Raw genomic sequence first — 15,981 nt, forward strand, 5'->3', positions numbered from 1 at the left:
AAACACAAACATAAAACACACATCTGGAATATTAATAATTTGTTCCCTCAGAAACTCTGTCTGATGTTTTTGCACCAAACAGTCTAAACAGCTTTGGGGAAAAAATGTTTCTGTCAAAATGACAGAGTATTAGAGACATTTTTTTAACTTTCAAGAAAAATATAAGAGGAAGAGAAACAGATAATTCACATAAATATGAGGAAAAAAGTTATTTCTATAAGAAAAATAGATTCTGACAGGAAAACCTTTTATCAGCTCAGTTAGAGATTGGAAGAGACTTTAGATTGGGTCAAAGGTCAGTGATCCTAAATCCACATCACTAATTTTTTCTACTATAAATATGTTATTTTACATTTTTGCTAAAATTGTCACCAAGTTGTGACAATAAAATATGAGACAGATAATCTGTGAAAAGGTCGATCTCCTCCACTTCCTTCCTCCCTGAGCTGCTACTGAAGAAATGCACCACTTCCTACCAAAACCAACCAATCAGAGCCAGGAGGCGGGTCTTAGTGCTGTCAATCAGTCTCATGTACTCATTGCTAAATGTGCTATTGGTGGAAAAACACTTATTGTTCCAGGAAAATGTTCTAGCTATCGTCATCGGTGGCTATGCTAACTAGCCTTAGCATGCTGTGATGAGCTAGCTGTAGCGTAGCAGAGAGAAAGAGGGAGAGGAAGAGGGCAGCGCCACATGGAGGTTGATTGGCAGCGCTAAGACCCGTCTCTTGGCTCTGATTGGCTGTTTCTGGTTAGCACTAGAAGGCAGAAGAGCTCCATTTTTTTCACAGGTTATCATATTTACTGTCACGACATAGTGACAGTTTCAACAAATATGTTACAAAAATATCTTTTATAAAAGTTACCTACTGCAGCTGTAAGGAAAATAAGCTTATCTACTTTATTTAAGGAAAATGTATAACTTTAAGATGATTTTTAATCTTTTTTATTAGAAATGTAATGTTGTTTAACCCCAGTAAGAAAAGCTGCAGGCCTACAGCTGCTAAGTGAAATCTTAATAAACAAATATATATCAGAACCACTCTAACTTCAAACGTTCCTGCAGGATAAGAGTTAAAGTACGCTTTTCGTTTTGAAATCATCCAAAATGTTGCTTTTGTAGTCCACAGACTGTCTGAAGTGAAAAAAAAAGCTCAGGTAGGAGAGCTGAATAGTGAAGTGAGCTGAAGCCTCCCAGGAGGAAGAGTCAGGCCTGTGATGACCTGGGATGATGAGATGCGCTCTCAGCTCCCAGCGGTCGTCTGGAAAAGGAACAAAGTGGCCTGAACTTTACCAGAGCTGCTCTGACTTTCACAAAGACAGAGTAACGCAACGTGTTCCTCTCATATTTGATGTCAGCTCTGCTGCAGCAGCCGGTAATGAGGTGAATACTAATTGATTTACTTTTAATTATCCCTCCCTCTTTTTTTCTTTCAATTACAACCCTCAGCGGCCCGTCGCTGCGCCGCGACTAGCGCCTCGTCCTGCCAGAGTTACAGCAGAGCTGCAGTTATTTTACAGGACAAAGCTTGCATGTGTGGGATTCGGACCCCACAATGCTGAACCAATCAGAACATGTTCATACTCCACATCCTGACAAACTCTGACGCTCAAGTAAAGCATGGATATGATTTATATTTTGTGCTTTAATATTCAAATTTTGACCCTTTCTTTATCAATTCTCCAGTCTGATTGGCTCTCAGTCTGTTTCCCAGCTGTATGATATAAATAATATAATATCCTCCATTATTGCTATTTATACCTACACTCACCTAAAAATCTAACATTTAAATTTCTTTCAGTACATCTAATTCAGCTTCAAATGGAAAGAACAACTCATGTGTCATTTATTTTACGGTGATACTTTTTGTTTTCTCCCTCATTAAGCAATATAAAATCATGATACTTTAGTGTGAAATGATTTCCCCCCAAGCATAAGCAACATTTAAAGAGATAACACAGATCCGCGCCCAGATGGAGGCTAGATTTAGAAGAGACCTCCATCTAGCGGCCATTAAGAGGAATTACAAATAGATATTTACCTAAATTCACCAAAGCCTTGCCAACATTTGAGATTATAAACTGAAAAATATTTAAATAACAGTTACATTTTAGCAAGATAGTTACAGAATCAGTGCTGATTAATGGTGAAAGTAAAAGCTTTTCCACATAATATGAAGGGAAGTCAACAGATTGGGTTGGAACAGCTGTAAGAATTTTCAAGATAAAAGCTCTGTGCTTTTTTTTTTGTTTATCAATCAAATCAAAGTAGTTTTTTTCCCTCTATGCTGCCAAAATTACATCATTGTGAAAACACTATTTAATTTCAAGAAGTTCTCTTCAAATATAGATAGTTATTATTTTAAGTCTATTAATCAGAATGGTAAATGGACTGAACTTATGTAGCACTTTTTCCGATTATTTTGACACTCAAAGCGCTTTACACTAGAGTCACATTCACCCATTCACACACAAACGCTCACACACCGATACGCAGATCAGTAGGCAAGTTGGGGTTAAGTGCCTTGCCCACTGGCACATCGACATGAGGCAGGAGGAAGCTGGAATCAAACCTTCAACCTTCCAATCACAGGACAGCTACTCTTCCCACAGAGCCACAGTCACCTGAAGTTGGTAGCACTGTTGCCACAGCAACAAGATCCTGTTGTCTGTTTCCCCCATGAATGTGTAGATTTTCTCCGGGTACTCCGGATTCCTTCCACAGTCCAAAACAAAATGTTTAGCTTAGATCATGATAAACATGTGATCAATATCAACGTATCAATTATGCATCAGAATATTCAGTCATTTCACTGAACTACGACCCAGAACTGCACAGCATTCTGGGGGATGTAGACAGAGGAAAGACTTTAGCCGCTCAACCTCTCATGGCTGCTTGCTAAGCAAGGTTAGTAGCATCAACTGGCTCTTTGGTTACCTAGCAACTCACTCACTCTTTGGTTACCTAGCAACAACATGTTGAGTAACTTGCGCAGCAGCAGATTCCTGTTTCTCCACTGTGTCTCATAACTGCTTAAAAATTAAAACGGCGTGGAGAGAAAACTGGATAAAAAGGGAAAAGTCACATCATCATTTTGGTTGTATTTCAGATATTTAAAACAAAAAAAAAACTAATCAATAAGTATTTATAATGACTGATATGAAACCCTTATATCATGACAGATTTTTCATGATAGTGTGTCATTATCATAAAATGAACGAGCTGCTCTGGTGGTCGTTGTTGTGTCTCTGTGATGGACTGCTGACCCGTCCACAGTGTCCCCCGCCTCTCTCCCTGCTGCAGGACAGACATACTTGTTGGTTTATCACTGTATATTTTTCCTGAGTAGTTACTTTAAGTTTCCTATACTTGTATATGGAACCGTTGGAAATGGTGTCTAAGTTGCACTCCTCGGTGAGCAGCTGTGAAACATTTTCTTTGTTTTTATGCTAAACTCGGTGACAGAACCTTTGTCATCGTCAGAAACGTGTTTCTCTGCAAACGGCTGCATCGTCTCCGACTCGCTCTGCAGAGCGTGACTGAAGACCTTTTCAGAAACGTCTCGAGCGAATGCAGCTTCCTGGATTAAAAACATCCTCTTTCAAATGCAGCAGTGTCTGAGCGAGCAGCAAGAAGGTTGAAGAAAGCAAAAAAGAATAAAATATTAGCATACAACTTTCTGTTTTTTGTTCCTGTCCTGCAGCGGTGGCAGAAATCAGGGACTCACTTGGAGCACATCGTGTCTCGGTTCTGCCTGGACTCGGAGATGGCTCTGGACGGCATGGACTCGTCCCGCATGCTGGTCATCAGCCCCTGTGAACTGAGCGCCTACACACAGAGATGGGAAGTTCCCTTCTCCTGACCTCGTGACCCTGGGCCTCCAGAAACCTGCTTTATCACTCCGACTCTCCACCGGCGAGAGCTTTGGCCCAGCGCTCCACTTCCACTGACCGGAGCAGCAGGAGCGACGTCAGCACTGAGCTGAAGATTACCGCACAGAAACATGATGAAGACGAGTCGAAGGGCTGGAACATGGTGGAAAGCACAGAGGATCAGAAGGATGCATGGAAAACATGGGACAAATTAGAGTTTGAAACTAAGTGCACCTTAAAATTGCCAAAGCTGGGCAGAAACTTTTCACAATGAGGGAAAAAATAACGTCTGGTTATTATTTACAACTAACATGTTTCTTCTTCAAGCTGTTTAATCATCAGAAAAATTAAAAGGAAGCACAAATCATGTTTACCACATAAACTCATCATCAACAGTGCAGATGGGTTTCCTGTTGGATTCAGCAGGAACGACTAAGACCTCGTCAGAATAAAAGCCATTCAGGCCGGGGATAAGTATTCCACCATTTAATCTAAGTTTGAGATTATTTTACATAATGTATTTTCAAATGCATTTTTCTGCAAAACACTTAAACCCAAAAATATGTGAAAGTTGGAACAAATTAGCATTTTATTATTGCTTCATCACTTCCTGTTTTGCCAGCACTTTAAGTAGTTTTTGCCATGTTTTCTAGATTTTTTATTTTTTATTTTTTACCAATTTTCTGGTACAGATCAAACATTTCAGGTCAGCTGGATATTATCTCGAAAGGAACATAATGTTCTGAAGTATTTCTGCATCATTGTGTATTAGTGTCAGTTTGCAAGGTGCTGGCTTTTAAAGACGTTGGGTCGTTCTCATTAAAACATCAGTCAAAAATAGATATTTTGACTTTTCAAACCAAATAATGTTTTTTTTATTGCCTGAAAGCTTACATGACCTAATCTTCATGTTGATTCTTCATTGTGTGCAAATTGTTTCATTCTTTACATTATCTAGATGTTTCCTCTCATGTAGCCACAGAATCCCAGATGTAAAACATCTTGCAGGCCAAACAAAAGCTACATTTATTTCTAACTAAACTAACAGGAAACAGGTTATACTGCTGATGAAATTCAAACTTTCAACCCTCGGTTCATATGATGATGTTCCCTGTTTTCTTGTTTCTGTCATCTTGAAAATCTAAACAGATAAAGTTACTGCTGACCTACAAAATGTTCCTCCACCTCCCTCACTTTTTTCTCACTTCATCATGTGTTTGACATCTGCAGCTGCATCATCTTGATATCATCTCTGATTCCTGAATAAAGTTTTATAATTCCTCTTTCTATTTTTGTTAAATGACTGTGGTGTATGTGTGAACTGTGAGCTTCGATGTGTTTTTCAGGCTTTTCACCTGGAACCTGAATTCAGTCCATCACAATGTCTGTAACTTTTAACTCAAGGTTTATTACTTCTTTTTTCCCTGGGATATAAATTTGACATAACATTTGTCTTAGTCACGCTTCAAAATGGCCAGATGAGGCTGATCTTCAAATTTAAAAAAAAAATGTTTACAAGAAAATAATGACTCAGCTACACCAGGTATGTTTGAATAAAGATCCAAACCAACCTTCTTCCATTCTAATCACCAACAGTGTTGATTATCTAAAGAGACTGTCAATAGTTAAGTGCTGCATATCTATTGGTAAAAAGGGGAGTGTAAACTTCATTTAATTAAAGCAAATTCTTTCCCTCTCATCAAATATGCACAAATTATCCATATTAATTCAAATTTCTATTTAAAAAAAAAACAACAATAATTTATACAGTTTTTACGCGTTTTTACCAGTGGTGGCAGTATGTATGGTGGGGGCTGCCTTTTTCCCAGCCAACTGCTTGTGTCTTCATTCCTAGCAGGATCTCTTTAACGGGAGAATCCGTGTAAACGGAGAAAATGCTTTCCTGCGAACTGAAGCACAATAATTAGAGCTGAGACGGAGTGTTTGTATACACAGGGACAGAGTACAGTATGTTCAGGTCCCCATCTGATCCCAGTCCACCGTCCGTTTCATCCGCTCAGGGAATCATTAACCCGAACCTGGCTGCCCCATTTTGGATTTTAAAGACATTAAACAGCAGAAGATGTCACAGAGTAAAAGTTGACATTTAATCTTTTCGAACCGCTTTCAACTGCATCCCTGCTTTCCAGAGGAGAGGGTCGCTTTTACGTAAGTACAGCGAACTTTCCATCTGTCTACCTTCTTTCTTTGCGCAGCTGTGTTGAAATAACCTTAATGTTATTATTTTGTGTTTCTTCACAAAAACCGCAGTAATACTGAATTTATCAACGCGTTTTGCGATTTATAGAGACTTGACATTTCAAGCCGGTAAAATGGACTGTAATTAACTTAATTGTTTCCAGTCGGTACTGTTTTCTCGCCGTACCGCCTGAGTGTGTAGTTCGCTATAAACCCTGGCGGGGTTCAAACGGCAGAAATGGACTACAACTCCCAGCGTTCAGAGGATGACGTAACAGCTGAAGATACGTTCGCGTAATTTTAAAAATGATGTTTCTCGCTGTAGCGCAGTCTAAGGTGTAATTTAAAATAGATTTGAAGTATAAGAAGCATATTTTTCATTTTGGTTACATCGCTGGCTGATACGTTATAGTGTTTCTTTTCACTTGTATGTTTTGTTTTTTACGTTTTTGACACTATGTACACTCAACGAGAACAAGGGGAATTCAGGTAACTTTTTAAAGGTTTAAGCTAATTGTTTTATATTTGCGCAACATCTCGAAACTTTTTGGAATAATTTGCGCTTTTTAGCACACTTAAAGCTGCATTTTATTGGTAAAATAGGAATAATATCATACATCTCCTATGTATTTGAATGCATCACGTGCGTCATATTTTAAGGACATGAACTGAGGTTTGTTTTTGGTGCTGGTTTAACTAAGGAAATAAACGCCGACATTGTTCGTTTTTAATATTTTATTCGAATGCACTTGAGGCCCAAGGTAACAAATGGCACTTCCACTCCCGAAAACAGGTATGCTATGCTAATTTTAGCTAGCTGTTTGTAGAAACGGAGTTTGTATTGAAGAGGTGCAAGCTAGCCAAACATGTGTTAGCCCAGCTTTCGGTTGGTTCTGCTTTACCGGTGTATTGATCCAACCTTTTACAACTGGGATGGTTTAGAGTGAAGTGAAAATGTTATCTGCTTTCTTACGTTTACATTTTCAAATGGTTACAAATTATAGTTAAATAATTATGTAAAGATGCACCAGTTACCCCGCCAATATGCAGGGATTGCCAGTAATGCTGTAAAGTCATGTGTTTCCTATTTAATTGAGAAATGCCACCATTTTCATTCTATAAGCGCATGCATCAACCTCCTGTTCGTATTTTGTAGGAATTTGTTTTAAGTTTAATATGAATCACATGAAAAGCTTAGGACATATTCCTGTATACATTGTGGATAAACGTTTTCTGTTGGATTTAAAACCTCTTCTAAGAACTTTCTCGTTTTATGTTGTAATCCCAAGAATAAAAAAATGAATGAGTATTTTCATCAGTTCTTACATATTTACCTGTTTATAAACTTTCTGTTTGCTTTCTGAACTCCAGACCTCCCATGTTTCTTCACCGAGTGAGCTCCTTCAGTTCCTCCGTTCGTCCCAGAGGGCATCCCGCTCTCCACCGGGCCTCCTCCCACCACCAACCATTCGCCCCTCACCCTCATCCATGGTGGTCAGCCCCCAGATTCCCACCCTGGCCTCCTCACCTTCCCCCACCTTACCCACCTCCTTCTCCACTCTTCACTGGTAACAGATTCCACTTTGTCAACGCTGGCGGTCTGCAGTCATTCCACACCTCTGTTGATGTCATGATGGAGCGTCCCGGCAGAGAACCTCCAAACAAACGATTGAAAAGTGGAGAGGACAGGAAGAGTGTCGGGGAAAATGTATCATCCAGGGATGGAGGAATGAGGGAAACGAGGGCCAGAGCCAGGGAGAGAGAGTCAAAGCAGGAGCAGCATCATCGGGATTTCAGAAGAGACGGCGAACTTCCAGCGAACCACCGGTCCAGAATCGGAGAGAAACCAAAAACCGGAGCCGAGAGAGTTTACAGCAGAGAAAGGACTAAATGTGAGAGAAGCAGCAGCAGCGACAGAACTAAAAACCAGCATTCACAAGCTGCAGGATCCAGGACTGAGCAGGAGAAACCCAACGTCTGGTTCCGTGGCAGGCCTGCTGAGGAGCAGCGGAGCCTTCAGCAGAACCAAACCGGGTCGGCAGAACCTGACAAGGTTGGCGGTGTGGATGCAGGGAGATGGGCAGGGCTTCAGCACCAGCCTTCCAGTTCGATTCAAGCAGACAGACGACCTCCACGGCAACCTCCACATCCCGTTAAAGGTCAGTTTCCTCTTTAATAATGTTAAAATGAAGCTCTTTAAATGTTCATACCCAATAAAAAAATAAATGTATGAGGACTTTAAACTCAAAATTCAGCAGAGCATTGGGGCCAACCTAAGAAAATAGAATTGAGAAAATGGTGAGAATGAAGTCTTACAAGAATAAAATCATAATATTATGACTTTATTCCCATATTGTTATGGCTTTATCCTTGAAATGTTATGAGTTTATTCTTATACGACTTTATTTTCAGAACCATTTAGATTCTTATGCAATTTCTCATAAGTTTATTTTGGTAAAACTGACTTTATTGTCTTAATTTTTTTGTCAGTATGGTTAAGCAGAGCAATCCTCCCAATTTGCACATTTTGTCAGATGAAATTAAACCTTATTTTCTTCAGCTCTTCAGAGGTACTGGGAGACCTGCAGTACTGAACCCCAGCCACCAGGGGGCAGCAGAGTGTTTGACTTCTCTGTGATGTCCTACAACATCTTGTCCCAGGATCTGCTGCAGGATAACGCCTACCTGTACCGACACTGTGACCCTGCCGTTCTGTCCTGGCCGTACAGGCTGCCCAACCTGCTGGCAGAGATCCAGCAGCACAACGCCGACGTGAGTGGACGACATAAAGCTTGAAAATATTCATAAAATCTAAAAATTTACTCATTATTCCTCATATCCATCATTTCTGAAATCACTGAGAGGTGGCTCTTATCAAGAAAATGTTTCTTTTCTGTATTCCCACTCCAGACATAGTAGGAATACCTTGTGAAAACTTTAATTTCCTTCCTATGTTAAGAAGCTCTACCTTCAATTTTAAAATCATTTAAATAAAACAAAATAATAAATAATTTAGGCCCCAGCGAGATTTGAACTCGCGACCCCTGGTTTACAAGACCAGTGCTCTAACCACTGAGCTATAGGGCCTCACCTGAGCAGAGGTGTGGATGAGGTGTAATTAAAGTTTCAGCGCTGTGGACACACCTTCCACTGCGGCTGGTATGACTCCAATCAGGCCAGTTGTGTCTCTGCTCAGTGTGTCTGTAAATCTGTTCATTATTGGCTTTCAATGCATCACTGGATTGTAGCATTGTTATGATTCCCAACCTGCAGGTCAAACTGTTCCACACTTGTGTGTTTTTTTTAAAATCTAAATCAGGAATCCTGTGGCTCTTTTTCCACAATGGCTCTTTAAGAAAATGTGCAGAACCAACTGTTTTGTAAATATAGATATAACAATTTCAGATTTTAGCAGGGTTTGTTTTTAAGGTTTTTCTACAGAATAAATCCTGCATTGATTTTCCACAACACAATGACACATTATCAATAATATACTTATAGAAGTGTACAGGGTGTAGGATGACAAACTCATTTTCATTTTGATCCACATCATGAATCATAATAATGTCCTCAAAGGGTCGGTTGTGTCAGAAATTGATAAAACTACCAGCTAACAAACCGTTTGAAGTGTTTTAGCTTTCTCTGCATTCAATGAGTAACTTTAAAAAATTAGATTTAGCATCAAAGTAACAAACAATCAAAATCTATTTTATTTTGACTGATAAAGTAATATTTTTTAATGTTTTCTTGCAAACAAGAAAAATACTCGACAACTAAAATTGTTAGTAGATGACGGTGAATATGGAGATAAATTGGGGGCAAAAATATTGTTTGAAAAATAAAAATGAAAAAATTGAAACTGAACATAAGATATTATATTTAAGATTCAAGCTCTTTTTTCTTAAGTTTCAAATCAATTTTTTTTTTCAGCTTTAGCAACGAACATTATGGCCCCTAAGAAACAAAGGGACCTCCATAAAATGCCACTGCTGTAACATCTACAAATTTATGTTAAATTTATTAGAAGCGAGATATGTGGTTAGATTTTGGTAAATATTCTGCCTCAACCAGGTTGATGAATTTTTTGTTTGAAGGCCATCAGTAAATAAGAAATGTTTGACTCTGCAGGATGAGAAAATAAATTTCAGGCCCCAGCGAGATTTGAACTCGCGACCCCTGGTTTACAAGACCAGTGCTCTAACCACTGAGCTATAGGGCCTCACTTGTAACAGCTGGTAATGATGACTCATTTACACCTGTACACACAGTACAGACACACCTTTACATCACAGTTTGCTTTGTGATCTGGTTGAATTAGTTTTCAGTCAGATAAACCCAAAACGAAAGTAAAGTTTCCTCTTGATAGGACAGAGAGGGTTTATTTTAGCTTCAAAAACACAATGAGATGCATTCAAATCAATAAAAAAGCTTCAATAAATATGTTATAGAAAGGGCCTTGAAGAAATCTTCTTTTAATCTACGATGTTCATATCTTATTTGTTAAGTTCAAATGCAGTTGTGCACCGACCGCAGTTTTCTGGCCGATCGCTGATTACCAATATTTACCAATTCTGATTTTGGCCGATACCAAAATATTTTTGTCTGAAATGTTGCTAAATATAGCAAGAGAGTCACTTAGTTGACAACAGTGGAGTGACTATTAGCTGTGAATGGGCTGACCTGTCAGTCAAGCCTCTCACAGCATTTTATTTATTTATTTTTTTAAGGCATTGCAGAGGTCGATAAGAATGTCTAAGAATAAGAGTCATATGATATCCAAAACTAAGGATATCGGTGCACCCCTATTAAAATATGACCCACTGTTAAAGCTTTTAAGGTACCTTACACGACCCAAGAGGAGAAAATGCTTCTATTGCTCTATTTCATTACTGTAGGACCTACAGTTAATCAGAACAAACAACCCAAACAATCTTAAAGTTAATGCTTTCTATTCAAATACCCATAAAGCTAAAAAATAAATAAAATTAAAAAATGCAAGAGTAGAAATGTGGAAATTTGGAAAAGTATGGAGTTTTATAATTAAAATAAAAATCACCTGCTGGTCAAATTCTAAGAGGCAACAAAGTCAGTAATTTAAGTTTTACCAGCCTGAACCATTTCCAACAGTTCTGTCAGGAGGAATGGGCCAAAACCTTCTGGAAAGAAGCAAAAAACGTTTGACCCAAAACGCTCAGGAGATGTATGTAAACTTCTGACATCATTGGAACGGCTAACAGAAATAAGTCTTAGAATAAACAGAGATGTTTAGGCTGATTTATTTTCAGTTAGAAACATCTGTCATGTCATTTTTCTCTTCTATGTAATGCAATATGTCTAACTTGTCCAAAATCAAGAGACAGTTGGAATATTATTCATCAGGTGGGATTTTTTTTCCTCAGATTTTATCTGGTTTATTTGTGTTTAAATCATGTTTAACATCAGAAACTACTTCCAGTTGCTGTAGTACGTTAGATCATAATTGTGTGAATTATTTGTTGATTTGAAAAATGTGTAAAAAGTCGTAAATTGAAAAATAATTTAGGCCCCAGCGAGATTTGAACTCGCGACCCCTGGTTTACAAGACCAGTGCTCTAACCACTGAGCTATAGGGCCTCACCTGAGCAGAGGTGTGGACCTGGTCTAGTTAAAGTTTCAGCACTCCGGACACACCTCACTCTGTCAATGTGATTCCATAAATATCACCGGATGTGTGATTTTAAATGTCATACCTGAGCAGCGCCTCACCTGGTTTGGTACCAGACAGACCTGTTGGTTCTGTTAGCAGCTTCTTTCTTTTCTCTGTTGGACGTCAAACGTTTAAATAAAACTTATAAACAGGAAGTTATGAATACTTGGTGCAGCTGAAAGCGTGAAAAGTTTGAAATAAATGTTTTCTTTCTGTCCCAGATTCTGTGTCTTCAGGAGGTCCAGGAGGATCACTATGAGAACGAGATCAAACCAGCTCTACAGGCTTTAGGTACCAACTCCAACTAGTTCTGAAAAATACAGAATTTATTACAGCTTTATAGAATATATAAAGTATAATATGGTGGAAAAAATGTCTAAGCTTCCAGATTTTATTCTTTATCTTCTAAAGATGAATGTATTATTATAGATCTAGGACCATAACTCAATATCTCAGTCAACATTTCTGTAGCTGTATATTTTTATTTACTTTTCTGAGAAAATTAGACAACAGATCATGTAATAGAGTAAATCTCTCTTTCGATCTTGAAGTGCTGATATGAGAATAAAGGAAATAAAGTTTGGAAAAATGTAAAAACTCTTCATTCTCTCATTGAGAAGATCCCATAAAAATACAGTTTCTAATTATATGTAATAATATCCTTGAGTTTTGATTTGGCACAACTTGACTTTTTATTCACTGATAATTTTGGTTTTTGAGTTTCTGAGAGAAACGGGAAACTAAATGTTTCAACAATAAAAAGGGCATTTAAAGGCTGAAGTAACCAGATTATCTCACATTAGGACTTTAATCTGGACCTGCTCCTCTACTGGGTATGAAAGCACAGAAACAATTAGAGAAACAAAATAAAAGCATCACAAACTGTACATCACCTCTTACACCAAGCTGACAGAGATGTTTATGAAGTTTAACAGTTTGAATATTTCAGTAACTATATCAGCCTAAAGGTGTCAGAAAGTGGTGATAAAATGTAAAGAGCGTGCTTTATTAAAAGCTAACGTGTGTGTGTGTGTGTGTGTGTGTGTGTGTGTGTGTGTGTGTGTTTAAGGGTACCAGTGTGAATATAAGAAGCGGACAGGAAAGAAACCAGATGGCTGCGCCATCACCTTTAAATCCTCCCGCTTCTCGCTCGTCTCCTCTACACCGGTGGAGTTCCATCGCCGTGGCGACGCGCTCCTAAACCGGGACAACGTGGGCATGGTGGTCGTGCTGCAGCCAAACACCGGCGCCGCCCAGTCCAATGCGTCCTACTCCATCTGTGTGGCCAACACTCACCTGCTCTACAACCCTCGCCGTGGCGACATCAAGCTGGCTCAGCTAGCCATCCTATTGGCTGAGATCGGCCGGTTGTCCCGCCTCCCCGACGGCTCCACCAACCCGGTGATCCTCTGTGGGGACTTTAACTCGGTGCCGTGGAGCCCGCTGTACCACTTCCTGACCACAGGCTCTCTGAAGTACAAGGGGCTGCAGATTAACATGGTGAGACGAGACTAAACGATTAATCATGATTAATCAGGTATTGAAATTATCGTCATATAAATTAGTTATCAAATAATTAACTTGAGCATAAGAAAGAATCTGCTGAATGTCTATTTTATCCGATTGATTATAATCAATTACTAAAATAATTGTCAGTTGCAGCTCTAAGTGGTTTTGGCTCTTTTTAACATGTAATCATGAAAATAAACCTTGTGAATCATCCTGTGAGGGTTGAAAGGCCTGACTCAGTTCTCCTGTTGTGAAGGTGTCGGGTCAGGAAGCAGGTTCCAGAGGTCACCGTTTCCTCACCCCTCCCATCTGGTCCCCCAGACTGGGAATCAACCAGAGCTGCCAGTATGAGAGCAAAGCAACAGAGGAGCCGCGTCCCAGCAGCCCGGCAGGTGAAACCCGATTCCTCTCCGTTCAGACTGGACCAGCTCACTCAGTCTGAACCCGATCCGGTTTCAGTTCATTTAATGTGAACCCGAACCGGTTTCAGTTCATTTAATGTGAACCCGAACCGGTTTCATCTCAGCTCTGCTGTCTCTCTCAGCTGTGGAAGGAGGAATCTCTAACCTGACGGTAGAAGATCAGGCCTCCGGAGCCTCATCTGATGTTGCCAGGTAACCAGATGATCAGGCTTTAAGCCAATCAGAGCAGTGTGAGGCCAGGTGTGTGTCCTGAATGATTCTGACCTCTGATCTTAGGTCAGAGCCAAACTGCTCCAGATACAGGATCAATCATGACCTGAAGCTGCAGTCGTCTTACGGGCACCGCCTGCTGCCGGACGGCCGCCCTGAGGTCACCACCAGCCACTCACGCACATCCCTGACCGTGGACTACATCCTGTACAGCTCAGGTACACACACACACACACACACACACTTGTTTTTCTGTCATTATTAGTAGTAACAGTTTCCTGTTCTCTCTCGGCTCACCTTTATTAGATATAAACGCAACCCCTTCACTTCCTGGTGGGCGGGGCCTCCAGCTCCTGGGCAGGCTGTCATTGGTTGGGCAATCAGAGCTGGAGGAAGTCCACAGACTTCCCAACTGGCACCACTCATCCGACCATCTCCCTCTCCTGGTCAGGTTCCGCCTTGGTCCAGACAGCTTCACATGAAGGAAAAACTGGATTCAATCCAACCTTTAGAAAAAAACCTGTTTTATTTGTTCCAGAAAACTGAAACAAATAACAACTTGTATGTTTTTAAATAGAGAAGAATTTTTATTGCTGCCGCTCGTATGTTTCCATACGGAGTTCAGAATTTGCACAAAGAATTTATCGTTTCATGTCTCCATGGTGATGGATTTACAAAATAAGTTTAGAAAATATATATATACTGACCCCAAACGTTAAAAAAATTATATGCTAAATTCAATATGCAGAAATGAACCAACGTCTTTGACTCAGACAACAAATTTCATCATAAACATTAATTTTTGCTTATTATAGATTGATGGCAGCTGATGAAAATTCAGATTTATCATCTTCTTTCCTCCACTGATAAAATTTAATATTTGCGTCAATCAGAATATTTTTCAGTTCCCTTTGGGATCAATAATGCATTTTTGAATTGAATTCGACTGAAGGGAGATGGTTTGTTGTTTTTTGTAACTTTAAAAGTTTGAGGTTAAATGTATTTTTTAAATATATTTAACACATTAGCTGCTGGTTTAATATTAGGAATTATGCAGTTAAGTTTGTTTTTTAATAAGATAACGTTTTATTTTACAGTCTCGTTTTATAAGTTAATGTGCCAAAACTAATAAGATCATCAGTTTATTATTTTATGAGTTTTAATTATTTTTATTACCAGTAAGAGAATGATCTATGCATCTCATCATCGTATTTGGAAAACGTACTGTTTATGTTTTATCTGGATGACTTCCAGTCCATCTGAAGCTGTTATCATCTTAATGTGATGGTTTGGACTCTATATGCTTTTCTACTGTTTTGTTTGTCAGTTTGGGGAAGTTTACAGTTTGTAAATAATAAATTTGTATTTTTACACCCACCTGCAGTTTGCTTATTGATTCAAGTATTTTCTGCTTTAAACTGCAGGATGTTGTTGCTGTCAGTATCAAACCAAGGTTAAATGTTTCACAGATTTTCACCTGAAGGAAAGTCTGGTTTCATTCTGTTAGAATTGGGTCGGGGTTAAGGGCTAGGGTTATGAAACGATCCAGTCAGAGAGAATTTGGACAAATGTTTCTGGTTTTCCTCAGCAGTGCTGCATGCTCAGCTTTCAGACCACTTGGTATTCTCTGCCCGTCGCTCTGCAGCAATGCAGCACAGAGCCTCAGCCGGATCTGCTACCTGCCATACTTATGAACGTTCTGCACCGGGACAAAAATGAGCTTCCAACTGTTGGTTACTGAAGACATTTAACCAGTCCTTCAGCTGTGGTACTGCACAGCATATCGTATGACAGAAAAGAGAAGTTTGATATGTCAATAAGACTTTTTGGATGTTTACTGTATTGCCACTAGATGGCAGCAGACAACCTAATTCACCTGAAATGGTGACAAGAAAAAGATGAGACCATCATCTAGCCAAAGAAACAAACTGTAGAGCATAACGTTAAGACAACATAAGTTATGTTTTCATTTACATATTGCATGTTAAATAATGAATACCATTTTTCAGTAATAAAGGTTTTTTTTATGGGTACGAGCCAAGTCCTGATTTTTGCTGAGCAGACTTTCTCCAGTCTTTGAGG

At 39.3% G+C, this 15,981-nt stretch overlaps 2 protein-coding genes and 3 non-coding genes across 9 annotated transcripts in view; 2 read left to right on the forward strand and 3 right to left on the reverse strand.

The window, feature by feature from the left end:
* The window catches only part of galnt14 (UDP-N-acetyl-alpha-D-galactosamine:polypeptide N-acetylgalactosaminyltransferase 14 (GalNAc-T14)), a 146,371-nt gene extending 141,211 nt beyond the window's left edge, over nt 1–5,160 (forward strand). Inside the window, exon 15 of the mRNA XM_015034006.1 lies at nt 3,705–5,160. Coding sequence (XP_014889492.1) covers nt 3,705–3,863 — 159 coding nt within the window. The 3' untranslated portion in view covers nt 3,864–5,160. The remainder of the gene's footprint in view (nt 1–3,704) is intronic.
* Nucleotides 5,161–5,689: 529 nt separating this feature from the next.
* Nucleotides 5,690–14,635, forward strand: angel2 (angel homolog 2 (Drosophila)). Of its 5 annotated transcripts, none has more exons than XM_015034004.1 (9): nt 5,690–6,042; nt 7,444–8,231; nt 8,633–8,844; nt 11,980–12,049; nt 12,828–13,258; nt 13,524–13,659; nt 13,794–13,881; nt 13,966–14,117; nt 14,206–14,635. In XM_015034004.1, exons 2-9 carry the CDS (start codon nt 7,451–7,453, stop codon nt 14,379–14,381), a joined length of 2,046 nt encoding a protein of 681 aa, XP_014889490.1. In that variant the 5' UTR covers nt 5,690–6,042; nt 7,444–7,450; the 3' UTR covers nt 14,382–14,635. The 5 variants fall into 5 exon arrangements, with proteins under 5 accessions (XP_014889490.1, XP_014889488.1, XP_014889487.1 ...); XM_015034002.1 differs by lacking the exon at nt 5,690–6,042 and adding an exon at nt 6,305–6,343; XM_015034001.1 differs by lacking the exon at nt 5,690–6,042 and adding an exon at nt 6,369–6,561.
* Nucleotides 9,087–9,159, reverse strand: trnat-ugu (transfer RNA threonine (anticodon UGU)). The gene has a single exon. It is a non-coding gene; the product is annotated as a tRNA-Thr (tRNA).
* On the reverse strand, nt 10,219–10,291 carry trnat-ugu (transfer RNA threonine (anticodon UGU)). Its single transcript has one exon. It is a non-coding gene; the product is annotated as a tRNA-Thr (tRNA).
* On the reverse strand, nt 11,613–11,685 carry trnat-ugu (transfer RNA threonine (anticodon UGU)). The gene has a single exon. It is a non-coding gene; the product is annotated as a tRNA-Thr (tRNA).
* Nucleotides 14,636–15,981: the final 1,346 nt, after the last annotated feature.

Source organism: Poecilia latipinna, unplaced genomic scaffold, assembly GCF_001443285.1.
Source record: "Poecilia latipinna isolate Pla-1442-1.1 unplaced genomic scaffold, P_latipinna-1.0 Scaffold284, whole genome shotgun sequence".
In the NCBI taxonomy this organism is placed as follows: Eukaryota; Metazoa; Chordata; class Actinopteri; order Cyprinodontiformes; family Poeciliidae; genus Poecilia; species Poecilia latipinna.

Bases quoted from the DNA above. Each gene is read 5' to 3' on its own strand.
- angel2 (XM_015033999.1), top strand. From the start codon at position 6,816: ATGCACTTGAGGCCCAAGGTAACAAATGGCACTTCCACTCCCGAAAAC. The intron at 13,882-13,965 runs GTAACCAGATGA...CTCTGATCTTAG, and splicing joins GCCTCATCTGATGTTGCCAG to GTCAGAGCCAAACTGCTCCA. The intron at 14,118-14,205 runs GTACACACACAC...CACCTTTATTAG, and splicing joins CTACATCCTGTACAGCTCAG to ATATAAACGCAACCCCTTCA.